This window comes from Plodia interpunctella, chromosome 2 (genome assembly GCF_027563975.2).
Source record: "Plodia interpunctella isolate USDA-ARS_2022_Savannah chromosome 2, ilPloInte3.2, whole genome shotgun sequence".
NCBI lineage: Eukaryota > Metazoa > Arthropoda > Insecta > Lepidoptera > Pyralidae > Plodia > Plodia interpunctella.
Window position 1 is genome coordinate 3056427 of NC_071295.1, and position 24459 is coordinate 3080885.

Here is a 24459-nt window from a genome sequence, read left to right on the forward strand (position 1 = left end):
AGTTACAATGCATGGATAATCCATCATTCGACGAATTTTAATGTGTGTTCGCGATAAACTCCAAGTAACTAAGTACGAGTAGGTAAGTACTGCAAGGATTTTCTTGCGCTTTCCACTACGTAATAGATAGGCCTAATCCAAGCGAAGCCGGACGGACGTTTATATTAATAGAAAATAAAACTAAATATAAAAGTGTATGAGTTCTCTTTATTACAAAACGATACGAGTTCACAATAGACCGTAGAACAAATGACAATAGAAAACTGTAAAAAAATGATTTTGTTACTTGCACAAAAATACAAATAAATATCAATACAACAGTCTCAACTGGTTCCTTTCTACTTTCTTCTCTGCTTTCTCAGTCTTCTCAGTTGTTGGGCAAGTCAGTTTTTTCCGGGGCAGCGGCTTCGCTATCTGGAACGTAGAAGTCTGATGGAGACTCCTCCGGCTCAGGCGGCGGTGGATTTTTCTGGAACACGTTGATCTCATTAATACATTTAACTAGCTTATACTCGATGCCGCGACCGCGTGTATTTCCCACACAATGTCTTTCTCCGTACTTAATTATATGTATATTAGAATAGAGTTTTAATCTCTAGAACATGACAACTCAAAAGAGAAATATGTTGTCATGACAGTTGATTGTTATTTCTGAGAGAGATTGTATAAATCTTGCAATGATTTATTTAATGTATTTATTGTAATTGAAATAAATAAGTGATGTTTTATCTCCATACCCTGTGCATATTTTATGATAGTTTGTCTACGGTCCTCAATAATGTATGAGAAATTTCAAGAAGATAAGCGTGAAGACTTATCAAGCAATAACATTTCGCGTTTTTAGGTAATCCTAATTTTAAAAACGCGAAATATTATTGCTAATTATTGCTGTCCTAATGGACAGGTAGCTGCACCCAAGCGCTTATTACCGTAAGAATTTTAGGTTTTAAGTATTATATATAGTAATATGCTATTTTCAGATTATATTCTACTCGTATAGGGTTGGTTTTTCATCGAAATCCATACAATTAACAAACATCCGGGCAATGGCAAGAATATCAAATATAGGTTTATTCGTTTCCTCAGTGTAAACCTCCATACATTCGATATACTCGCGGCGTAAGGAATCTGGCTCTGGTTAAAGAATTGACAGGATAATTTGACATGGGAATTCTTGCGTTGTATATCACCGTAGCTAGTATTCGATTATTTCTACTAACGAATTACCTTTTTCTCCTTCTCAATCTTCATCTCAGCCAGCAGAGATTTGAGTATGCGGTTGGCTAAGAACTCTCCCGTGCGCCGAACGTCACCGCAGTCAGCATTCACCCTGTTGTCCACTACTGCTGACGCGAGCCCTTCTACTACTTCACCCCATTCCACTGCAAGATATTTTGTGTCTTAAGTATTAGTTATTTACAACTTCCTTCTTGACTTGATTTCTTATATATAAATTGAATATTTGGTTTACTAACATTTATTTTGAACCGAGAGGTCCCGGGTTCGATCCCCGGTCGGGTCATGATGGAAAATGATCTTTTTCTGATTGGCCCGGGTCTTGGATATTTATTTATATATGTATTTATTATAAAATATAGTATCGTTGAGTTAGTATCCCATAATACAAGTCTCGAACTTACTTTGGGGCTAGCTCAATCTGTGCTCAACCTACATTTAACGAAGAGAAAACTATAAATGATTAGCTGCGCTCCTGGGCTGCACTCTCGTGGGAATTTCAGGATAAAATGTACCCTATATGTTATTCTTGGTTATATTCTACCCGTGCATAAAATTTCATAACGATCGGTCTTGTACATTTTGTAAAAGAAAGAGCATGTGTTAACATGCTCACAACTTTCGTATTTATAATATTTTTAGGATTTAGATTTCATTAGTGCGAAAATGGTAAACACTCCAATACCAACTTGGATGTCTCATCACTGGAAGCGTGACTGTGCCGATGGTGACATCCATGCCTTTATGCACCATTTCACTCGCATTCCTCGACAGGATCCTAGCAGCCGCGTTCACCATCTGGAACATAATAACATTAAGGCCCTGTTTCGCCACCTTCTGACAATATTATATTGTAATTTGACAGATAAATCTAACTGCTAGATAAATCTACTTGATGTAATTGGACAGTTAGCCCTATTCAACACTTGTGTAAAACATTTTTAACGCTATCTGTTCGATATGTTACTTTCAGCAAAGTAAACGTAGTAGCAAACTGTAATGTAGGCCCTATATCTGTCTGTATCTGTATCTGTGATTTAGAATTGTGGACAGGAAATCTAAGTCTCAGTGAAACCGTGCTACACAGACTACGAGAAAAGCTACTATCATCACTTAGAAATTTTATACTATGCAATGATAGCGTCTTTTATTTTAACCGTACCATATTCACCCAATTTACTATTAAACAAAAAATAGAAATAAAGATCACATTTAGAAAAACGACAGCCCATGGCTTAATATCAACTTTGGCTAAAATACCTCCAATAGTTTTCTTCTCTCAGGAAGGTAGGACGCCACCGCAACTGGATCAGGCAAATCTTCAATCCTGTCTATGAACGTAACTTCTGCCAGCTTGGTTCTAGATGGCTGTATGAAAATTTATAGGTATGTTATATAGTAATATCACAATAGTATCGACTATTGCCGTTAAGTGATGTCAGTGGTTGTGGCTGCCGTGTGGTTCTGCCCTCTTATAGGGACACTCAATATCCCCCCGCAGATATCTAACGAAGTAACTATAGGACATAGCCTTAGCTGATAGGAAAAAATAGCATTCCCAAAGAGAGATTACGTTAGGCGATTCTACAATCACAGTAAAATCTTCAAAAGTTGACCACGGCGTCACGACGTCACAGCCCAGAATGAATATAATATATACGCGAAGATGGCCGAGAAATGTGATATTGGGAGTCGTCAAGACAAGAGATCGTGCAGCCATCAGGCGACTTGTGAAAAATCTGACACCAGTGTTTAAAGTACATTTAATAAGAATGATCATTTACAGACAGTATCACATCTTTTTGTCTTAGAGACTTTATCATGACACAAAAGCTACGACTACGATGAAATTGAGATTGTCATAAGTTTTATTTTTCTATTATTATAGATAGTTTGCTTACCACAGGGGTGGGCGGTCGATCTTTAACACTCTTCATGACCTGGTCTGTAGTTTCCTCATTCTGAATGTAACCTATTTCACCGAACAGAATCGACTGGCCGCGGACCGTTGCGTATTGGTGCACCATCTCCGCCGCTTGCTGGATAGAATACCTCCTTGGTTTCTTGCCTCTAAAAATGTGTAAGGTTTTTTGATTTGTAATATCTTTATTTTCGTGTAATCTATGGGAGTTATTTTGTGAAGAGCAACTGACGTAGTAAGTACTGAGAGTAGAAGAAATACGTCTAATGCCATATCCATCAACCGATCATCCAGAACCTGGGCTCTGACACCTAATGCCTTTAAACGGGGTAACGCTCAAGTGAGAGAGAGAGAGAAAAAGAAGGTATGCCCAGATCTACCCTCATTTTTTAAGGAACGATTCAAATGCAGAGAGATTTACAATTTGTGATGCAGATCAGTTTAAGACCGAAACTTGATCGCATCAAGATATGATTATAAATATTGCTGCTGCTGGTTTTCTGTGTGTAGAAATCTGAATACCTCTTCTTAGGTTTCGGGCGGTAGTCCTCGAAGAACACGTCGGCTGCACGATGTCTGACCACTCTCTCCACGTCACGGAGAAGCAGGTTCACACGTCTACGAGCGAACTCCATCACCACGCTGTCCAGGATCTGATTGTAATAAATTATGAGTTTATGATACGATAACATCAGAATAATACCGATTATGGTTGAAGATATGAAGTACAAAAAAATAATAAGAGATAGTGTCCAATTGGAACAGACTGACTGGAAGAAATCACTTGATTCCTCATTTGATTATGTAGGTATTATAAGTATTATACCCTCAAAGTCAGAGAGAGACCTTTTCGAGACTTTTAGAGACCGAAAATATACGAGCAATATATTTTCGCGTTCAAGTTTGAAGAGCCCTCTTCATCATTAGGTGATTTTTTTCTTACAATTTTAAGCAGATACAAACAAGTAAAACGAGCAAGTATTACCTGACATGCTTGTAGCTGGAACTTGCAATATTCTATGGCTTTTGCATTGGTATGTCAGTTACTTGCCTTTTTAATGTGAAGACATACCTACGTGCTGGTAATTGTGTAAGCTACTAGCATATGTATTTCCGCCTTAACGTACAATCATCGTTTGTACAAGACTTATGTCTTTAAATAATAAATAAATAAATAAATATATTAGCACACACAGATTGAACTAGCCCCAAAGTAAGTTCGAAACTTGTGTTATGGGATACTAACTCAACGATACTATATTTTATAACAAATACATATATAGAAAAACATCCAAGACCCGGGCCAATCAGAAAAAGATCATTTTCCATCTTGACCCGACCGGGGATCGAACCCGGGACCTCTCGGTTCAGAGGCGAGTACTTCACCACTGCGCCACCGAGGTCGTCTTTATATTGATAAACTACATAAAATGACAGTTTTTTAATAACTGTACATATTTGTAATTGAATATTGCATCAATCCTATTCGTATTCAGTCTGCGTTTCAGGGAGATATTCAAATTAGATGCACTGGTGCTTACAATTACTAGAAAGCAAGTCCCCGATCTAACCCATACATTTAATGTAAACGACAAAGCGTCTTCTAGCTTTCAAATCAAAACCGCATGGCTTTGGAAGCAATTCCGATTGCAATTTAAATTGAATCGTTCAGACAATCTATTTGATAGCTTGTAGAATTTGCTTAGATGATGTTCAGTCGCTTGAGTTAAATATCTAGGTTTAATATCAGATTTACTTAAGATTTAAAATTATATTATGTAGGTAACTTGTACGAAAAATATAAAGTAATTTTTTCATGGAAATCATATGAGGGAAACATTTTTATTGGGTCGGAAATGTTTGACGGGTGGATGCGTATACTTGATAAGGACCTTCATACAATATATTTTGAGGATCAAGTTACGAAACATGGATATTGTAATATTTCTTGTCAAACTGTATGTGACACTGAGTTATTTATTATTAAACAAAAGTAACCTACCGGGAAAGTAGACCGTTAGAAAAGTACATCAACAGGGAAAGTAAACTGAATAAGTTGACTGATCGGGAAAATAGACCGATCGTCCCGGAGGGAAATGATAACGATAAGTTTGAAAATCAATATAGAAAATGATATATAGATTTAAGTACCACCTTTGTTATTAAATGCAAATTTTTGTTTTGATAGTTCAGGTGTATTTTGTTATGATAAAATTAATTCCATATCTTGTTTCGATTATACTTTTTCTAATCATCCAATTTTATAGGTCCGATTGGGCTAAATCTAAAACAGTTTAGTGCACCAAAGTCGACAACACTGTCAAAATCCTGCTCAGGTGTTTCTATTTTTATGGGGTACCTCAATAAAATAGAGTGCCTGCCGATAAAACAGCGCTATTTACGAATTTCTCAGGAAATAAAAAGTGGGAGATTAAGTCCAGCAAGTAGCAATGAATGAAACATCGATAGTGCGTTTGTAGCATTATAGAAATCATAGATTTATCTTCCCTCTTACCTCGTCTAGTAATTTGATAGGTGCGGGAGGTAGAATAGTCTCGATGTCCATTTTAGCTCGTGCCTGTCCCAGAGTCATAAGCGTGTCGCCCTGTGTCGACAGCGCCGTAGCCATGGCTTCGTTGGCCATCTTGTGCGCCAACTCCAGGCTCATACCCTTGGCTCCACGTTTGGACTGGAATTGAGGGATCAGGTTAAGCCTGAAGGGTTTCCTCTACTTTTATACAATTTTACCGACACTTTTTTTCGATACAAGACTTGACGTCACATAGACTATGTTACCCGGGGTAATGTAACGAATCAAGAATTACTTCACAAGGCATGCAGACATTGGCCCCGAAAACATAATCTACAATCACCTTTTCAAACTCCACGCCCATTTTCCTGACCAGACCAACCGCCTTCGCATTTCCACCATGCATGAGCTTCCAGTTGGCCAGCCTGATCCTTTGCAGCTCCAAGTCCGTGTTGTAGGCATAGATCTCCGCTTTCCTGAATGTAACAAATTCAAAAGATTAGGTTTTAGACAATGTTGTTCACTTTGGAATAAGTGCAGCGTAGGACAACCAACCAAACCGATTATTTGGTTAGATGCCAGATTTTATCACCCTGTTCCCTTTAAAATAAAGGTTTAGACGGTTCAGCCGCTTGGCTCCAGATCCAGAGATACAGACTTAATTAATCGCTAGATAACGCAGAGAAGACACTTCTCGCGCAAATGTGTGAGGAGACCTGACTCCAAATAATCTAAGAGAAGGGGTGGACAAAGACGACGTAATAATTTAATTAAAAATGTACACGTACTTAGCTCTCCTCATAGCGCCAGCGTTCATATCTTCGCTGTACATCTTCAGAAGCATCGATTCTTCTTGAATCTTTTTGTTTTGAGCGTTCACCCTCGCAGCCCATTTGTCGTTTGCCTATAACCATAGATCGTTTGTCAATTGCTGTCTCTTATGTGAGAGACAGAAGACAACACTTAACAGCCGAGAATAAAACCATGGTAGGATGGCTTCCCGTGGTGTCATTCTGTGGCTGTGGGCTCCCTGGGATTCTCAGGAACTACGTAATATAAATAAAAAAAAATTTAACATTAGGCTGACTATACTACCGGTGGAATAACTGATGTCGATGAGAAATGATATTATTGCCTATGATCTGTGAAGGTTATTTTTATCACTTCGTCGCATCGTACGACATTCACGTTGAGATTGGAGGTCTTTTTATTAATCAGACTATATATATATATATACAGTCGTGGTATAGTCTAGAAGAAAATATTCTAAAGTTTAAATGTAAGCAAATCTAAATTGAAACCAACAATGTAAATTTTGATCACTTTAGATTTTTTTGTTGCGTAAATATAACTGCTGCTGCTGGAAAGACTATAAATAAAATATTGCACATGTGATTTCTACTAAAACCGAAAGCTTCTTATATCAAATTGGGAAATAAACGAAAATATTTTATAACACTCGAAGTGACTTTCGAACGCCCCTAATGGCTTATCATTTCGGTGCCTAAAAGTCACCATGAAATTGAGTACCCATTTGGAATTGCCTTAAAAACCTTTGGCGAGAGTAATTGTGGTATTAACACAGCCCCGATAAGAAATGTAGTCACCAAGCTCAGAATTACAAGGAGATAAATCCAAAATTATCTAGGTATTGTTTTTTTATAATTTATGCTTAAATATTTTAGGTATGTTTACAGTTTTTGATTCGCTTGATTGACAAAATTTTACAAATTAGTTTCGTTTTTGCACCGGGTATAGCTACATATTAGGAATGTGTCATTCAGTACTCTTATATCCGAATTATATTACGCATATGTGCTTTATGGAAAGCATGTTCCGTCAGTTCTGAAGTGGCAGCGCCAAAATTGGACGCATGGCAAAAAAAATTTTGCGAAATAAAATTATTTTCTTGCCGACCTCATTAAAATCTCTCTGTGGTTCAACAATGGTTGAGTACCATTCTATATCTAAATATATTTTAGAACATCTGTTTTTCGTGACTTTGAAATATAATTTTTATAATGAAAAAATTATATCGCCATAGTCTTTTGCAAATCCTGCATGTATGTTGTTAGAATGACATAGGAGTCACGTAATATATTGATGAATGTGGACAAACGTGAACGTGAGGGAATTGAAAAAGATTTTACATGTAAATACTTTTGAAATATACGCGATTTTGTGGTGAATTCATCGTTCTCATATCTGTGTATTCATCTATTACTTCTATTTTTTTATAAACTGGCAATTCATTCCAAAATTTTTAATGCGTTGTATTTCTTTAAGCAAATTAGGATTACTGGTATAATAACACCCATACAATTGAAAGTATATCTACCTAAAGGTTTGGCATGAGCGAATTCTTTAATTAAAAAAATAATTTTAAAATAATTACGAATACATATTTATTTGCTTCTGTCTCTAAGAACTGGACTGAACTGGAGAACTGTGGAGATTATTTAGACAATATAATAATTATATTTAGACTTTTTTTAATCATGAAAAAAGCCTGTCATATTCTTCTTATTGTCCCACTATTGCCACACCATGGTGATTTACCTCCATATTCCCTGCACCCTCTGCTTTATATTGTAACAATGGATCATTACCTCAGTCTCCAACCTCTTCTCTTTGGCCTCCTTCTCCTGCTTGAGTCTGTTCACCCGCTTCTTCTCATTGGCTCTCCACTGCCGCACCATGGTGATCTTCCTCCGTAGCTCCATCTCTGCCGCAGCTTGGACCCTTTGCTTTATTCTATTCTGTTTCTCATACGCACGCGCCGCTCGCTCTTTGCGCTGTTTTTCGTTGAACTCGGCGAGATATTTCATCCTGGCTTGGATTTTCTTCTCTTGTTCTCTTGCGCTGAAAAATAAATTATACTTATTTCATTTGAAATCAATTTAAATTCCCAAAAAATATTAAAACGAACAAGATCATTTTTTTACAATGATTTCTGATGACAATTTATATACTTGTAAAAGCTCAACATTGAAATCTCATTTGCCAAAAGTATGTTAAAACTTTTTAAAAGACTACAAAATATTATGATAAGAACGTATTTGCAAACAAAACCTTACATTCCTCCATTGAGAATACAATGTGCTCACTCAGACAAACGGGACTATAATAGCAAATCCCTGCGAAAACCTTTTATACTTACGCAAAAGACGCTTCAATAGATTTTTGCTTAAAACGGCATTATTGAAATGGGGTAGGAATTAAGTCGCGTCATTGTAACAATCGAATTATATTCCATACCATATTATCTCTCTTTTGTAGTGAAATACGTCGGTAGAACAGTTGGTAATAGTCTCAATTTGAATTAACCTTTAAAACCTGGCTTTGAATGTATTGAGATGTGGGTAACGAGAAAATATTTCTAGGATTAATAGGGTTATCAAAAAACTCCCTTTAGATGGATGTTATTTTTTTCGCATATGAATTAAAGAGCCTATAGTTTTTGTTACTCACCATGTACATAGGTACATACGATTTATTAAACCCAAGACGCTAAGAATCATAATATTTTATGCGTTCAGAATATTTTTCTAATTAAAAGAAAATGCGATGTGATGCGATCATAGTTTTACCAATTTTTGCGAATACCAATGAAAATGTTGTGTTTCTTCCTATAGCTATCTGAATAAAAATCCGATGCATGTTACGTTGACAAGATTAAAATACGTAAACTGGGGCACAGCTCGCGCCAGCCCTTCCCGGTTTTTCTCAGCTAGAAATGGTGGAATTTGTATGTGGTTTTCCGTGCCGGGTTCTTTAATTAAGACGCGCGGAGCTCTTTGATTCCGCGGTGAAAATGCACTGTGACTTTCCACGTCTACTTCAATAACTGTTACGCGGTTTGCAGTTTGTATTTTTGGATAATTATTCCTGTTTGGAATCCAAATATATTATGTAAAATTAAGTAATGGGTGACCGAGAATATAGAATTCGTCTTGTAGATGTGGTTTCCCTAATGAGATAATATTCACAAAGATATTACAAGACAAAAGTAATATCGTTTGCACGAAGTCAGTTTACTGTATGAAGCTTCTCAATCACGGAACTTTGTGTTCTCAATCATTATAATCAATCATTATATTTATCTTGACATTCATATATTTACACGTAGTCTAAAGTTAGGAAGTTAGGAATTTTATAAATGTAGAACGCCTGATATTATTAAATTAATTCATTAATTATTAAATCATTATTAAATCAACTAAAAAAATAAATAAAATAAAATTTCCACAGAAAACGTAACACATAGAAAATGAAGTATTAGTTCTTCCTTTATAATACGATATTAATGGCATTTCATTAGTTTCCTGCCAAATAAATTTGGGTATTTTAAACCCACAAACCAGATATCAAACCCTACCGTACATAATAATATGAGTTCCACATAACTAAAGGGAGACAGATAACTCGGCGATAAACATTTTTCGGCGTATGTTTAGACCGATCCAATGCCATTTTATCGACTTCCAATCATTCGCACGCAGCGAATACGGAGCGGGTTTTATGAGCGTCGCGTTTCGGGAACAGTGATAAATACGATAATCAGTGGGCAGATTCGACTGTAAATTATCTTCAAAAAGTCATGTTTTTGATAAAAAATTGAATATAAAATTATGCCGAATTCCTTTAAATTAACTATTAAATAATTATTTATTTATAAAAATTTCAATATACAAATTTTATCATTATTCCCTTAGTTATTTACATATTTTAGAAAAGTGTAATTGGCTTATATGTGATACAAACATAAAAAATATGAGGGGCGTTATTTTCTTTCTTCAAAGAAGGAATTGGGTTGAAAAGCTATTAGAGTCCAATATCTTACGAGAATCGATAACTAGCTAGCATAGCGAGGCTTCTTTTTATCAGTCACGTGAAGAGGAGGGGAGAAGTTCAGTATAGTAGTTAGGATTAGCGCGTTTAAAAGAGCGTACAATGCCCAGTTACCTTATCAAGTAGGGCAGTAATAAATGTAATTTATACAAAACTTTGCTACTTCCTTTTTGCTCGAGAAACAATGATGTAATATGTTGTATTAGCTGTCTGTTTTTTTAATATAATGGAGATATGCACAAATAAAATACAGCTGTTATATAATCACTTTTACTTGTACTGGCTCATTTTCTAGCCAAATTCTAAATTACATAGTGTTTCTCAAAACTATTGGAATTTCGGGACGACCACTGCTGAGGGGAAATACAGAAAGAAACACATTTAAACGGTCTTGTTCCATATCATGCCAGAAAAACTTACCATTATTATTAAAGTCAATTTGATTTAAAAAGAAGACTATTATATCCTATGCAACACCATCTGAAGAGGGCTTGACGAATATCTCCACTGAAATGTATTATGCAAATCTGTGCAGGGCCGGCAAGTTGGAAGGCTATGCTAGAGATGCAACGCTCAAGGAGTTTGTAGTGTTTCGTTCCGCATTCACCCAATAATTGGTCCCATTTGATAATGGCAAAAAAAATATTTAGGCGCTAACTGGAAACAGTATCCATCTCATCAAAAACTATTTTCACATTCGCCAATATTAGCATCAAAAACTTATTAGATCACACGATCTAATTCTACACATTTCTAATTCTACTAAATGCCCTAACTCGAAGCTCTAACGTCACAAATTTATTATATCCGTATTTAAAATATAGGATTGTCAACATACTGATGTCTGTTCATCTTCAGCTATATATCTATATACTTATTTCTGTTTATATTGAACTAGTGACCTGGCACGGGTTCTAACGGATATATATATATATATATATATATATATATATATATATATATATATATATATATATATATATATATATATACTATATGGACAAAAATGTCTAAATAACCGAGAAAACTGTAACAAAATCCGTTAGGTACGTGGTTTTAGAAATTTTATTTTTTGTCGTAGCCACACTGGCAATTTGGAGGAACAAAACGCATGAAGGATGTATATGGTACAAACCTTCACAATGAAGTCTGAATACAGATATGAAGTTGGAGTTTCGATTATGTTAGGAACTTAGAAGGTTGTATATTGAGCTTTAGGCGTATCTAACTTTCAGTATCTTATTGTATGATGGCTTGATTTTTAGGAGAGTAGACTCATCAATATACCTTTTTATTTACTGTCCAAAAAACGTGAAGGTGTTTTAGCTTTTGGGCCCAAAAATCGGAAACAATAAATAAAACTGAAGCTTTTTATTTCATTATACAAAATGTGAACTACGACACAAGTTATTATTTTAGCGAAATGCAGCTGTGTTATGTGAAATATTTTTTACATAACAAAAGTTTTTTGTAGTACAGACTTACTTCAAAAATAGTGTAAGAAAACAGTTGTACCATTGTTTAGTCTTATTGCAAATAGACAACTAAGCCAAATACAAAATCTTCGACTTCGCATAACACATTGACTACTTAATATGCACATCACGTGTGAATTACTTAACTAAAGCGTGTGTTTCTAACTCAATGATGTGTTAAGTGTCTATTTAGTTAACATTTCGACTATTTATCACTTTGCACGTATCCACTTGCCATAATGAATTATTTTGTACAGACAACTGGAACATAAAGTTACCTACTTAATATTTATATCGGCTGTATTAGCGGCGAATAAAATTGACAACACACAACGACGCACTCTAAGCACTAAGAGAGATGGAAACAAACACAGAAACGGGCACAACACACATAGATCCGCAAGCAAATATTTGTGATCACTGCTACCAATATTTGCCCGCCCTGGGAATCGAATGTAGTGGACGGGCCTGGCGACCACTACGCCACGGTGCTCGTTATCCGTAATAAATTGGGACCAAAAAAAACTTATTGTACTTATCTTATAAAAAAATTATAGACAAAGGGTTAAATAATATGATCCCATATCCTCCCGTAGTTGTTGTACGAGGCGACTAAATGTCACAGCATTGACAGCTGACTAATAACTTTCCCAAAGAAGATTGACATAAGGCAGGCGGGCGGCCAAAAAATTGCAATTGAATCTATTATATTGTAAGTCATATCACAGGCCCGAATGCCATTGGGAATATGAAGACTAGAGAGAGATGTGGTTGATAGGTTGTAGGGGCTAGAGTGGTAGGTAGATGTGCGAGGATGAGAGAGAAATTGTTAGCATAGCCACATGAGATTGAACTACATAATACTCCCCGTTAGGTTACGGTAGGCTGCACGCAAAAACCGCAAGTTTCCTCTTCGCGTTTCTCTTTTTGCAAAATGGATTTCTATTTCTCTGCCATTTGAAGATTTTAACGTGTTGGTCACTGTACTTTGCAAATCGATAGACATCTATTGTTCTTTGTCTAGATAGATATTTTTATCATATATAAAACGTGAGCCGTATCTTTAGCCTTTATTTATTCAATTACATTTTAATCTTTACAGTTTATTCGTGACAATCTTATAGATTGTATATTAAAGTATGATTGTGTATATTATGAACATAATGTGTGTAGGTTTATTGTTACAAGCCTACGCAATGTTACGACCGACAGCATTTATTAAAATCCTTATAGGGCAAGTTGACAATGAACTACTTTCTCCACGGGATTAAATACTTATTATCTTCTTATTCTTCATCCACGCTTTGGGCGGCAGTGGTTAGTTATTATTATGACTTAAGTAGATTTTTGTCGTCAATATCTGTTGTAAATCATCTTTAATTAAAAGTATTTTTTAAATTCAAATTTTTTTTATTCAACTTATGGTACACATCACTTATTCTTATCTTATCTAAAACTTATAGTTTTAAGCAGATTTTTGACGTCAATAACTGCCGACTTCTAAAGCGCAGGTGAAGAAGAAGCGGCGCAAGAAACTTCAGCGTAGCCATTTCTCCACTGACGTCAATTGACAATAATTATGGGTCTTAAAATAAAGAGGACGAATTCACAATTTACTAAGTGTAATAACCAATAAAAAAATAATTTAGAAAATAGAAATGTCAACCAAGAATTAAAATTTTCCTTTTGCAAAAGAAGGCACGCACGTAGTAACAGATCACAAATCTATCAATATATTAATATTTGCAAGTGTCAACTTTATTATAAACATAACAAGTAACAGATATTTACATAATATGAATTTTAAATGCAAATTTGCTTCGGCCCGTGTCCGTGACACGAACAGTTAAATCCAGTCTAAAAGTCATGTGATACTGTCAATGAACTCAAAGAAAAATGGATTAAACATATTTGCATAAAACATTATTGAAGCATAATTTATTAATCATCATTACGTTAATTATAAACAATAAATAGTCTCAAAGTAAATTATAATTTTCCAGGCATTTGTTTAGATCAGCTTTAGTTATGATTTTTATAAGAAAGAAGGGGTCGAAGAAGACTAAAGCAGATTTTAATAAAAAAAGGAAAATAAAATAAAAGTAAGCGTGCTAAGTCAAGAGGTTAAACTACTAGCAACGGGAAGGGAAACATGAAAGAAACTCCACCGATAAAACACATGCAGCTGTCTAAAATGATGATCATTGGAATACACAATAAGCAGTAGAAGTTAATTTAATTAAACTTACAGGTGTCATTGTTAGGAGCTGTTAGGAGTTATATACCTATATAATACCTATCTAGTTTATAACATTGATCGACTATGTTATTTATTATTAAGAGTGGACCCTTGGTACCGTACCTAGTTTTTTTTACTGAGGATGAAACCGGGAATGCTCTCAGATGAGAAAGAGAGAGACGTCGTCGTTAGTAACAACAGAAAATTACTCAATTAACATTAATTAATTAACTGTAGCATTGGATATAGAAAATAAATTATTTGTTAACATTGAGAAACAAACTGAAAATGCTATCTTGAATAGACCTTCTGTCAACTCTGTTATGGGAGATAGCGGGAGAAAATAGAACACTGAAAATACCAGGTAAATTAAAATAAAGTGTGGCCGTTAATCAAGCCGCGTTCACGTATCGCTCGAGCTTGTTTAGGTTTATCCCGGCTTAAGTTCTTTGCAAACAATTTTGAATTAAAACGGTATGATAATATACAACATTATGAACAGTTAATCTTACAATTAAAAGAAGAGTATACTCTATATAATACATATCATGATAATATATTTAGATATTATCTAAGAAGGTAGAAAGGGCCAAAAGTTGTGAAACTTGAGGACACGAGTTGTATGGCCGGCTTATTTATTGGTAGATTAACATTCAATAGTGATAGGTGGCTATCCTATTACTAATGACAAGATTATACAGTTTACATCCCTTTCGCTCTTACCGTTTAAATACTGCGGGGGAGAAGAAACAGCTAGCATAACGTTTTTCTTTCGTTCCGAGACCATAATGGAATAGAGTAAACTTTTGAAAATAAATCATATAACGAAGGCTTATTTTTCATGAACATTTAGGTAGAACAGTGAACAAGTTCAGATACGGTGAAAAGTCAAGAAAGTTTCTAAGTTCTAATTTACTATCACGGCTACGTATATAGATACGTAGGATCCGTCCTGTCCTTAAAAACATCAATGTAAAACATTTTCCAGACTAAATATAATTAATTAATACGGTAGGCATAGATGCGGCCAGAAAATTTTGGTGTAAAACTTTTAGTTTAGCGTTCATTTAGTGTCCTTATCACGTCAACGGCGAAGTAACTGACTAATTAGAAATTAACGATTAGCATATCTAGATGCCCTATGCCAGGCCAAACATTTGTTTGGTGTTGCTTGTAGATTAGATACTCGTATATTATATCTAACACGGTACAAAAATATGTCAACATCCATATGCAATATTGCAAGCTTTTTACCTAGATTTCCATTAATTGTTGTGGTTGAATTTATTTACGAGTATGATTATGTTGGTAATTATTAAAATAAAACTGTTATTAATCATATCATTGTAGACGTATTGCATTTCTTTTAAAGTTTTATTTCACAAAATACATTTCTTAATGCTTAGTAACAGTCAAACTTTATTTCATACAGACTGCTAATTGTATATTAAAAACCCAGATCGCATATATTAATAAAGTTTGGCTCCTAACATTTTGTCCAATATCTTAAGATTCAATTTCGAGTATCAATTGAGAGCAGACTGAGCAGCTACTGGTAGCCATTAATTCAGGAGCTGCTGATCAATGGCGAAGCATCGAGTATGTATTACTTACGAGTAGAACGCGAATGCGTATTTGAGACCTGTGGTCCCGCCCTAGAATAGGACCATTGAATATCCGGGCGGCTAAGAGACACATAGACCCTTAATAAAGAAACAATAGTATTCCCAAAGTGGGTTGACGTCAGGCAGTCAGCCGGTTGTAAAATCATAGCCAATTCTTCAAAATTGTATGTATTTTTTACACGAACTTGCTGGGCTTTGGGGCGTCATAGCTCAAAATGTAACCTAACAAGCAAATATGAGAGAGAAAGAAAGAGGACGCGAATGCGGCATTAAATCCTGACCGAATTATGAGAAGAACATAGTGTGGAATAAAATAAATTTACAGATTCAACCGTCATCTTCTAAATTTAAAAATCTCCCTTCAGATATTTCCGAGCCTTTTCCACCATGGTGCGTGCATAGCTGCAGTCGCAGTACCAAATCAACCTCTACCGCAGAATGATGAATGATGTCAAATTATTGAAGAAACAATTGAAACACTTACAGCCTCTTCTTCTCCGCCCACACGTCCGCTTGCTCCTGTGCTATTCTCTCCAGATGTTCCCGAGCCTTCTCCGCCTTGGTGAACACCTGCAGTCGCCGCGCTACGTCTACTTCTACCCTTCTCAAGGTCAGGTCATCGCGAGCTCGTTCGTCCTGTAATCAGTATAAAATAATTATAATGAAACTCATTGCTTCATAAAAATATAGAGGATTACATAAAATAAAGGTTGAAATACAAAGGCGGCCTTTATCGCGAAAGCAATTTCTTACAGGCAACCGACACACATTTCACATAAGAATTCATTTGGAACTAAATTACACGTTGTCTCCTATAAACTTTGAACTGTTTTGGTAAGTGTACTTACAAGATTATTCTGGTATTAAAAGGTAATTAAATTTACAGCATCTCAGTTTTTGGAAAAATATAATAAATTGTGTTTTATTTTTTACATCCACATTGATGTTAAATAATATGACCAAATAATATGACTTTGTGTACTTTATTGCTGTTAGACTGCAATTATTATATGCTTGCACTCCAATATCATAAAGAATATCATATTGAGAATGTTACCTTCCAAGACTAAATATATGAAAACAGAGGTTTAATTGTTACAGGTAACTAGGTATCTGTTGATCAAAAAGAACTCACCAATCGCTTCATCTCTTGGTGTATCCTATCCATGAACTGATTATATAAATACTTCCTATATTGATTGAACTCCTTCAATGAACAAACTGCTCTGCCATCTTTGGTGCAGAATCCGAGGATCTTCATCCTGTTGCGGGCCGGTTTCTGGGCGAAGTGGTGGGCCAAGTGTGGGTCGTGCATGGGTACATAGTCGTAGGACACGCTGTGGCAGTAGGGGTCCGTGAGGTCGAAGGTGGGCCTGGGACCTGTGCCGCCGAGGCCCACACGCCTGACCTGGAAATGAAAGTTCATAAATAATAAAGAAAATATTCAACTATGCTCTAAGCAGTAAGCTAGTATCGTAGGTCCGATGGATACAAACGTAAAAATGTGCACGTTACACCCAGAACTACGGAAAATTATCTGTGATATTTTGTTTTCAGATAGAGAAAATTTTGTAAGTAAATATTTTGCATTCTGTTTTGTAGTATAAGAAAATTTATCTGTCCAAGGATTTAATCCATGTAGTCCAAGTATAATTAATTCAAAATATATAAAACATAGGTAACCCTACTTTTCATTATCAGTAAATCAGGGCTACCACCCGCTGGATTGATTTTTCCTCTTTGGTTCACTTAAAACTAAAATACACTAGAAGATCAGATACCTAGTAGGTATATTTGAATATTTTCTTATCATTCTAGATCCAACACTAAAGGTAAAGGATAAAGATGCAGTAAGTCTGGTAGGAATTAATTGAAATTATAAACTGACATTGGATCGGTTTGGGAGATCGAACGGGCATAAATCCTATGAATTATATACAGTTATCAGCCGAAAGTAGTTGTTGTTATTTGCTGGATCCTATGGGAGCAGCATCCTGCTGGCTATTTGATTATGAAAATAAGAGGTTATCAAATTATGGCGGTAAGGGGTTAAGTTGTAAGACAGTCTTCAGGTGTGATTAAATGAACATTTATCATATTACTCAGTTTATTAGCTGTATTTCTTAAAAATAATTTTCATCAAAATAATTTTAAAGTATGTAACGTTTTTGTATTTTTACGTGTTACTAGTAAAATATTTTGTAATGTTTCTATTCTAGTTCGATAAAAGAGAGAGAATTCCTGTTACAATTTTCTCTGCTCCGGAAACAATTAGAAGCGTCATCAATTTGCTCTTTTAGGAAAATGGATGGACGGAAATTAATTCATATTGGTAGGTACGCAACACAGGCGAAAATTATAAGTAGGAAAAGTTACGACAGGTCGTACATAATAAGCAATCATTTAGCGATGTATTTTAATTTAATTTTCATCCAAAAATTATAAATTCGAATAAAAACACGGCAATTTTTTTCAGTAACACTTAGATTGTTCATATAATACGACAAACATCAGAATTGCCAAGGATATTCATAACTTTAGAGTTAGGGGCGTAGGCGTGGCGTAGCTTCACCTAAAGGGTAGGGGTTGCGGTATACCCGGGCGGCTGGTGCTAAGGTGCGCTGGTTACTAGATGGCTTTGAAGTTTACAAGATGGTGCTATGTTATTGATTGCATGCGGGACTACATGGGATAGAGTAGCACCTGGCTAATGCCGATTCCACACTATCCGCGAACAGTTCGCCATATTTGGCTGTTTCAAATTTTAACAAAAAGCTCGTGTGAAATAATAAAGAATAAACTTTGGCTTATGTTAAAAAATATATTATGTAATTTTAAGAGCAAAAATATATTATGTCGATAAAATGTAATAGTATTTAATGAAAGAATAAAATAAATAGTCCCGTAGACGATTACATTGAAAGTGGTTAGACCAGACGGTGAATATTTGAACGTCCCTATTATTCCATTTGAATGCACACACAAATAATTGACATCCGGATTTAGACGCTTCAAAGAATGTAATAAAAGAAGAGAAAGAGTCTATCCAAAGAGTTTATTTTTAGACGATTCCAAAACATGCGAATGCTTTTATATTATATCCATGTAAATGCGATAGAAAAGAGTTACTAAATAAAATTATGTTAGTATATTATTTACTACTATTATTATTTAATAATATTTGGCACTAGTTTAACGCTTGTTTAGAGGATTTTTATTTGTTTTAAACCATATAGGAATATTGTAAATTAAAAACAAAATATAAACAGAAGCCAATAAAAGTTTTCCCTACTAGAATCAGATTAAGTAAATTTATAAATTAAGCGAAGAAAGTCATTGTGGTTTAATTCATGTCATGATGTGTAACGACGTCGACCAAATTAATGCGAATATATGGCAGTACTTATTTATTTATAACTTTCACAAAATTACAAAAAAATATTTACAAATGGTGGACTTTAAGCCATATGGACATGGTATTATCCATCGGTCAACGATAAGACCAAAGAGAGATAGCATGGCTGTGCGATAAAGTGCATCTAATAAATAGGAAACTTTACTCATATATTTTTGAAGAAAAGTTTGTGGATGTTCATAAAATACCCATGGATTTAGTAAGTACGTAGTACTTACTGATTTAGTAAGTACGTTATAGTACTTACTAATTCCACGAAAATACCAGAGCAGCTAGTTCCAGAGTCATTGTTAGAAACGGTACAACTCGGAAACTTCTAGGTTTATGTAGTTATGGAGGAGCGTTAAAACTTGTAACGAAATGAGTTTAGCAGTTGGCAAATGCACTGGAGGTGTATGTCTGAGGTCAATTCTTGTTTATGGTTTTAAGATTTAAAATCACTCTGTGAAAACCGTTATCTCATTTTTTAAAATTATTATTCTATTATCTGTTATTGAGTAAACTTTTTTCTCGTTTAATGCACTTTGTGGCACCACCTTGCTATCTATGTTTGGTTGGTCTAATGATGGTTGACTGATAGAGAATGCCATATGGCGTTAAGTTCACCTTTTGTACTTAATTTTTTAATACAGTTTTTAAATATTAAATAAATAAAAACTTATTAGTCATTGTCAGCCAGAATAAAGAGTACCTTGACTAACTTCCGAATGTTATTAGAGAAGACCCGGAAGCAGGCTAAGCGACGCTAAAAGGCCAACCCAACTTTAAAGCAAGGCACTTCCCATGGTTCCTGCGATATCCCAACGAGCAATGCCATTTGGGATCTAACTTATTTGGATCAATTCTTAGGTAAAAATACTTTATTAAGTTATAGGTGATGCTCACTCTTGCTGCGCCCCAGGGCTTCCTACCCGTGGGAATTTCGGGATAAAAAGTACCCTATGTGTTATTTCAAATCATATTCTACCCGTCTATCAAATTTCATAATAATCCGTCCAGTAGATTTTGCGTAAAAGATCCTCACAAACATTCACATATAAAATTAGTAGGCTTAATGTAATTTTATCACTTTATAAATATTTTGCTAATGACAAACTGTGTCGTTTGTATTTAGGTACCAAATAGAAATTTATTATCAGTATCAACCGCCAAAACTGTTGCTTTACCATGAAACAAAACACGTAGTACGCCATTGCGTCCACACGTTCTCTCGTCTCTCTTTATTTACACGATGCGTACACGATATGGGTAAAAGAGACAGCATATAGAGAGACGTGCTATTGTATGTTTCGTGGTTCGCAACATCTCACACACGCACTGTATCCCATGCAGTATCCACATGCTAGCGGAACTCAACCAGATACCTGAATGTGATGTGTTTGGATGGTTGTAAGATGTTTGTCAGAAGTATCTTGTGCAGAGTTATTATTATTATTATGATAATCTTACGTTTTAAGGCTTGCTAAATACGCAACTAAAGAAAGCCTAGTTGATTTTTTCTTTACAGAATACTTTACAAGTCCAAAAACACGCTCCAATTAGAATGAAACCCCGCAAAGAACTGCCTACGTAATTAGGGCCAAATGTAAAATACAGCAATATACATAAACTAAACATACAACCAAATAAGCTCCTCACACGTCACGGTATTCAAACCCACTGCATTAGCATAACGAAGCGTCTTTTGAAAGGATTTAACTTGTGTACAGTAGCTAAGATATTCTAAAAAATAGAGACTAAAATCAAATACGAATTTTCCTTTGACCCGAATTTCTCATCGATAAAAAGCACAATAAACCAGTTATAATGATATACCTCTTTCTCACAAAGGCCTTAGTGCGAGTTTGCAATTCATTCACTTTTCACTACCGAATCCTTTCGCAGTAAAACGCAGACTATCCGATCAGATTGCTGTATGATTTGACCCAATGATAGACTGTGATTGGTAGGCTGCATATCACTCGAGAATAAAATGTGAATAGCAAACCTAAAGGGCCTTTAACTTTCGCATATAAAACTCAAAATTATTTGGTTAACACATATATCTATATTGCTTTATTGGTGTCCATGTCATCGTGATAATCCCTAAGATTACAAGTTTTATAAGATTACAATAATATTGTTTGCCTTATGAGATCATCACATAGTCACACTTTAAGAATCGAACTAATATTTCCTGTTTAATTGTTGACATTTTTTGTGTAGGTATTGTTGAAGTTAAACATGTTCACAACACACAAACGATTCTTCTATAACATATTAGAAGTCTAAAGAATAATAGAAGAATATCCATAACAATATTATAGAGAAAATATTTATCGTAACGAATAAACTCGAAAACTACTGGGCCGAAATCTTCAGAGATAACATAGGCGTCTTTTTATTAGGTTTTATCCGTGTGATGTCAATAAAGAAATTTACACAATTTCACTGCAAATTCGCCGCTATTATCGCCATGCAGGGTAACTGGACGTGTAGTTGACTGTACAATGTTATTTTGAAATAGGTTTGTATCAAGGTCATCTACAAAGGTAGGTACCTCACTCTTATCTATTTTAGCCACTAAATAACAGTGTTTGCATTGTGTGTGTTTGAGGGGTGAGACTATGCAGAATCGTTACACGCGCGTGTGACTCCCCTGATATTGCAGGTGTACATAGGCTGCGGTGAGTGTTACTCACCATTAGGTGGGTCGCATGCCTATGCCAAATATCAAATTCAATTCACTCAATTGCGATTCGCCTCTATTGCTGCAGCATAAGGTCTACGCAGTCGCAGCCGCATCGTATTGTCCGGTTGACTGTACGTGCTATGTTTTTTTTTCGATCTCATCCCGGAATGAAAGAATGATAGATGCTTGGATAAAATACTTAATTGTCAAGAATTCCCAAATGAACGAGCGAATGAACGAAATAAAGGTTGATTTATGAGTGCTGAAGAACGGCTTCACAGGCTTTTAATTACGCATGAATTTGCATAAAGTTATATTTTCTTAAGAGTGTCATGATAAGCACATACTTAGATAAGTATGTACTTCTGTTTTCTTAAGCCACAGATTACATAATACCCCAGTAGTTAAGCACTGAATGGTTACAATAAAATTGAATTGGGATAGAAAAAAAGACAGGAGTACTTAAAAAGTAGATTAAGTATATTGTGTACTGTATTTATATACTAGTGCTGTATTTATATACTACTCTGTACAATACAGCTTTTACGTTACACGCGCGTCACATTACAGCAAACTTAGACGAACATAAATTAAAATAAACTAAATATTTTTAGTTTATTTTAATTTATGTTCATCTAAGTTTGCTGTAATGTGTTTTTTCGACACCTTAAATATTGCGTTTTATTATTTTTTTTGAAATTGACTTTTCAACCTACTTTAAATGTTCGTATAATGATTCAGTCGCGTTGTAACAGTCTATGAATTATCATAATGGTCTTAAATATATCTATTTGTATCTAGAGCATAGGTAGATATTTTTTTACCTTGTCTGCTACCCTTATCTGCCTAGTCTATCTCCGCTTACGACTACTTTAAGAGTCGCACAATTATGTGAGGACCAGGAGTAGGTACTATGTACATATCCTGAATAAAAATTTTCCATACAAGTAGAACATAATTACGTATTTTAAGATCCCCAAAAATTATCATAGGCTGAACTTATTATGTATATCCGGATGCAATATAGTTTTCTGTTTTCTATTTTATCTGTGATATTTATAAATTAAGAATTGTCAAAAGTTCAGTCCTCAGTACTCACGTCTTCTCCGATTTTTCCACGCGCAAAAACGATTCTTCCCTCCGGCATTTTCGGTACGGGAAGCTTGGATTCAAGACCCAGCCTGTACCACATCGGAAGACCATTTTTGGGCACTGCGCGCACTGGCTTTGGTACGGAATCGATCACTTTTTTCAATTCAGTCGGCTTCCTGAGGGTCATCAACGTGATGTCAATATCAACCAACTCATCCAACTCATCTGGAGACTTTGGCGACGACATGATGGTAAAACTAAAAATGTAAAATAAATTTCAGAAAAACCGCACGGTACACGCAAGCGGGCTGAAGATACAACAATTTTGATTGAACTGACATTTGAAGTTAAATTTTTTTCTTTTTTCTCCGCAGCCAGTAAACTGCGTAATGGCTAGGACTTTTTTTGCATGTCACAACTTTTGTCCCTTGTTGTGTATTTTTTTATTGATCTATGCTGTCTGACCATTTTATAGCAATAATTTAAATCGAAATTCTGATTTTGTAACTACTAATAATATCTGCAATGAAATCCGGTTCCGACTTAGAGTCCCGTTGCATTGTTCCGTTGCGTCGACGGAGTACGTTGCGTTCAGTTATGCACCATTGATTTCCATAAGGTTTCACAGATTCGTCAACAAATACCAAAATACTCGTAACGGTGGACGACAGAGCAATCGGGCCGGAGTCTTAGGAACCCTCCTTAAATTATAAGTTTTTCGAAGTAATCATAATGTGAGCTGTCAGAATGTATAGCTGTTGAAGTGTTGAAGCTATTTAATAGACATCGTAAATCTTTATATATTACACTATACCTACTAAGAATACAAAATTGAATTCTGAGCGGGTACCTATATAACATTCTTGGTTGAAGCTAAGTCGACATTGCAATGATATTATGACCTCTACATTACCTTGTCCTTGCTATGACGGACACCATTTCTTGACATGCGAAATGCATATTATTGTCAGCTGCATAGCAAAACAATAATGGCAAACTGTAAATGAAAAAGGTCTTTACAAATTACTAATTTATTTCCAACACGAGTTCACCTATTTTTTTGTATTGTAATAATCTTTTTACTTTACGTAGAACAATCATAGATAGATAGCTAAATTGTTTATTCAACTGTTACAGACACAAAATAGCGGAATAAAAATAACAGTAGATCCTTAAAAGCACAATAAGTACGAACACTCGTGTGCTGCAGCAGTCAAAATGATCGTAACTCAGCGACACTTTTTGCACTAGCGAGAGTACAAAAACGCTGATTTTCAGTTATCACCTTAGAATTGAAAATTATTATTATCTATTCTATTTTCTAGTGTGCGTCTGATCATTTTTCCGATTTCTTCCTCAGCCTTTGAGCGTCGGAGCCCAGGGTCTGCTTTCCTACTTTTTCGT

General features: G+C 35.2%; 1 protein-coding gene across 1 annotated transcript; it reads right to left on the bottom strand.

The window, feature by feature from the left end:
- Positions 1 to 187: 187 nt before the first annotated feature.
- Positions 188 to 23395, bottom strand: LOC128681213 (uncharacterized protein). The gene is made up of 13 exons (XM_053764948.1): positions 23063 to 23395; positions 17013 to 17285; positions 16362 to 16513; positions 8297 to 8549; positions 6476 to 6591; positions 6031 to 6163; positions 5673 to 5846; positions 3680 to 3810; positions 3138 to 3306; positions 2497 to 2604; positions 1926 to 2034; positions 1228 to 1382; positions 188 to 469 (listed from the first exon to the last, which is right to left on the bottom strand). Exons 1-13 carry the CDS (start codon positions 23300 to 23302, stop codon positions 368 to 370), a joined length of 2115 nt encoding a protein of 704 aa, XP_053620923.1. The 5' UTR covers positions 23303 to 23395; the 3' UTR covers positions 188 to 367.
- Between the last annotated feature and the right edge of the window lie 1064 nt (positions 23396 to 24459).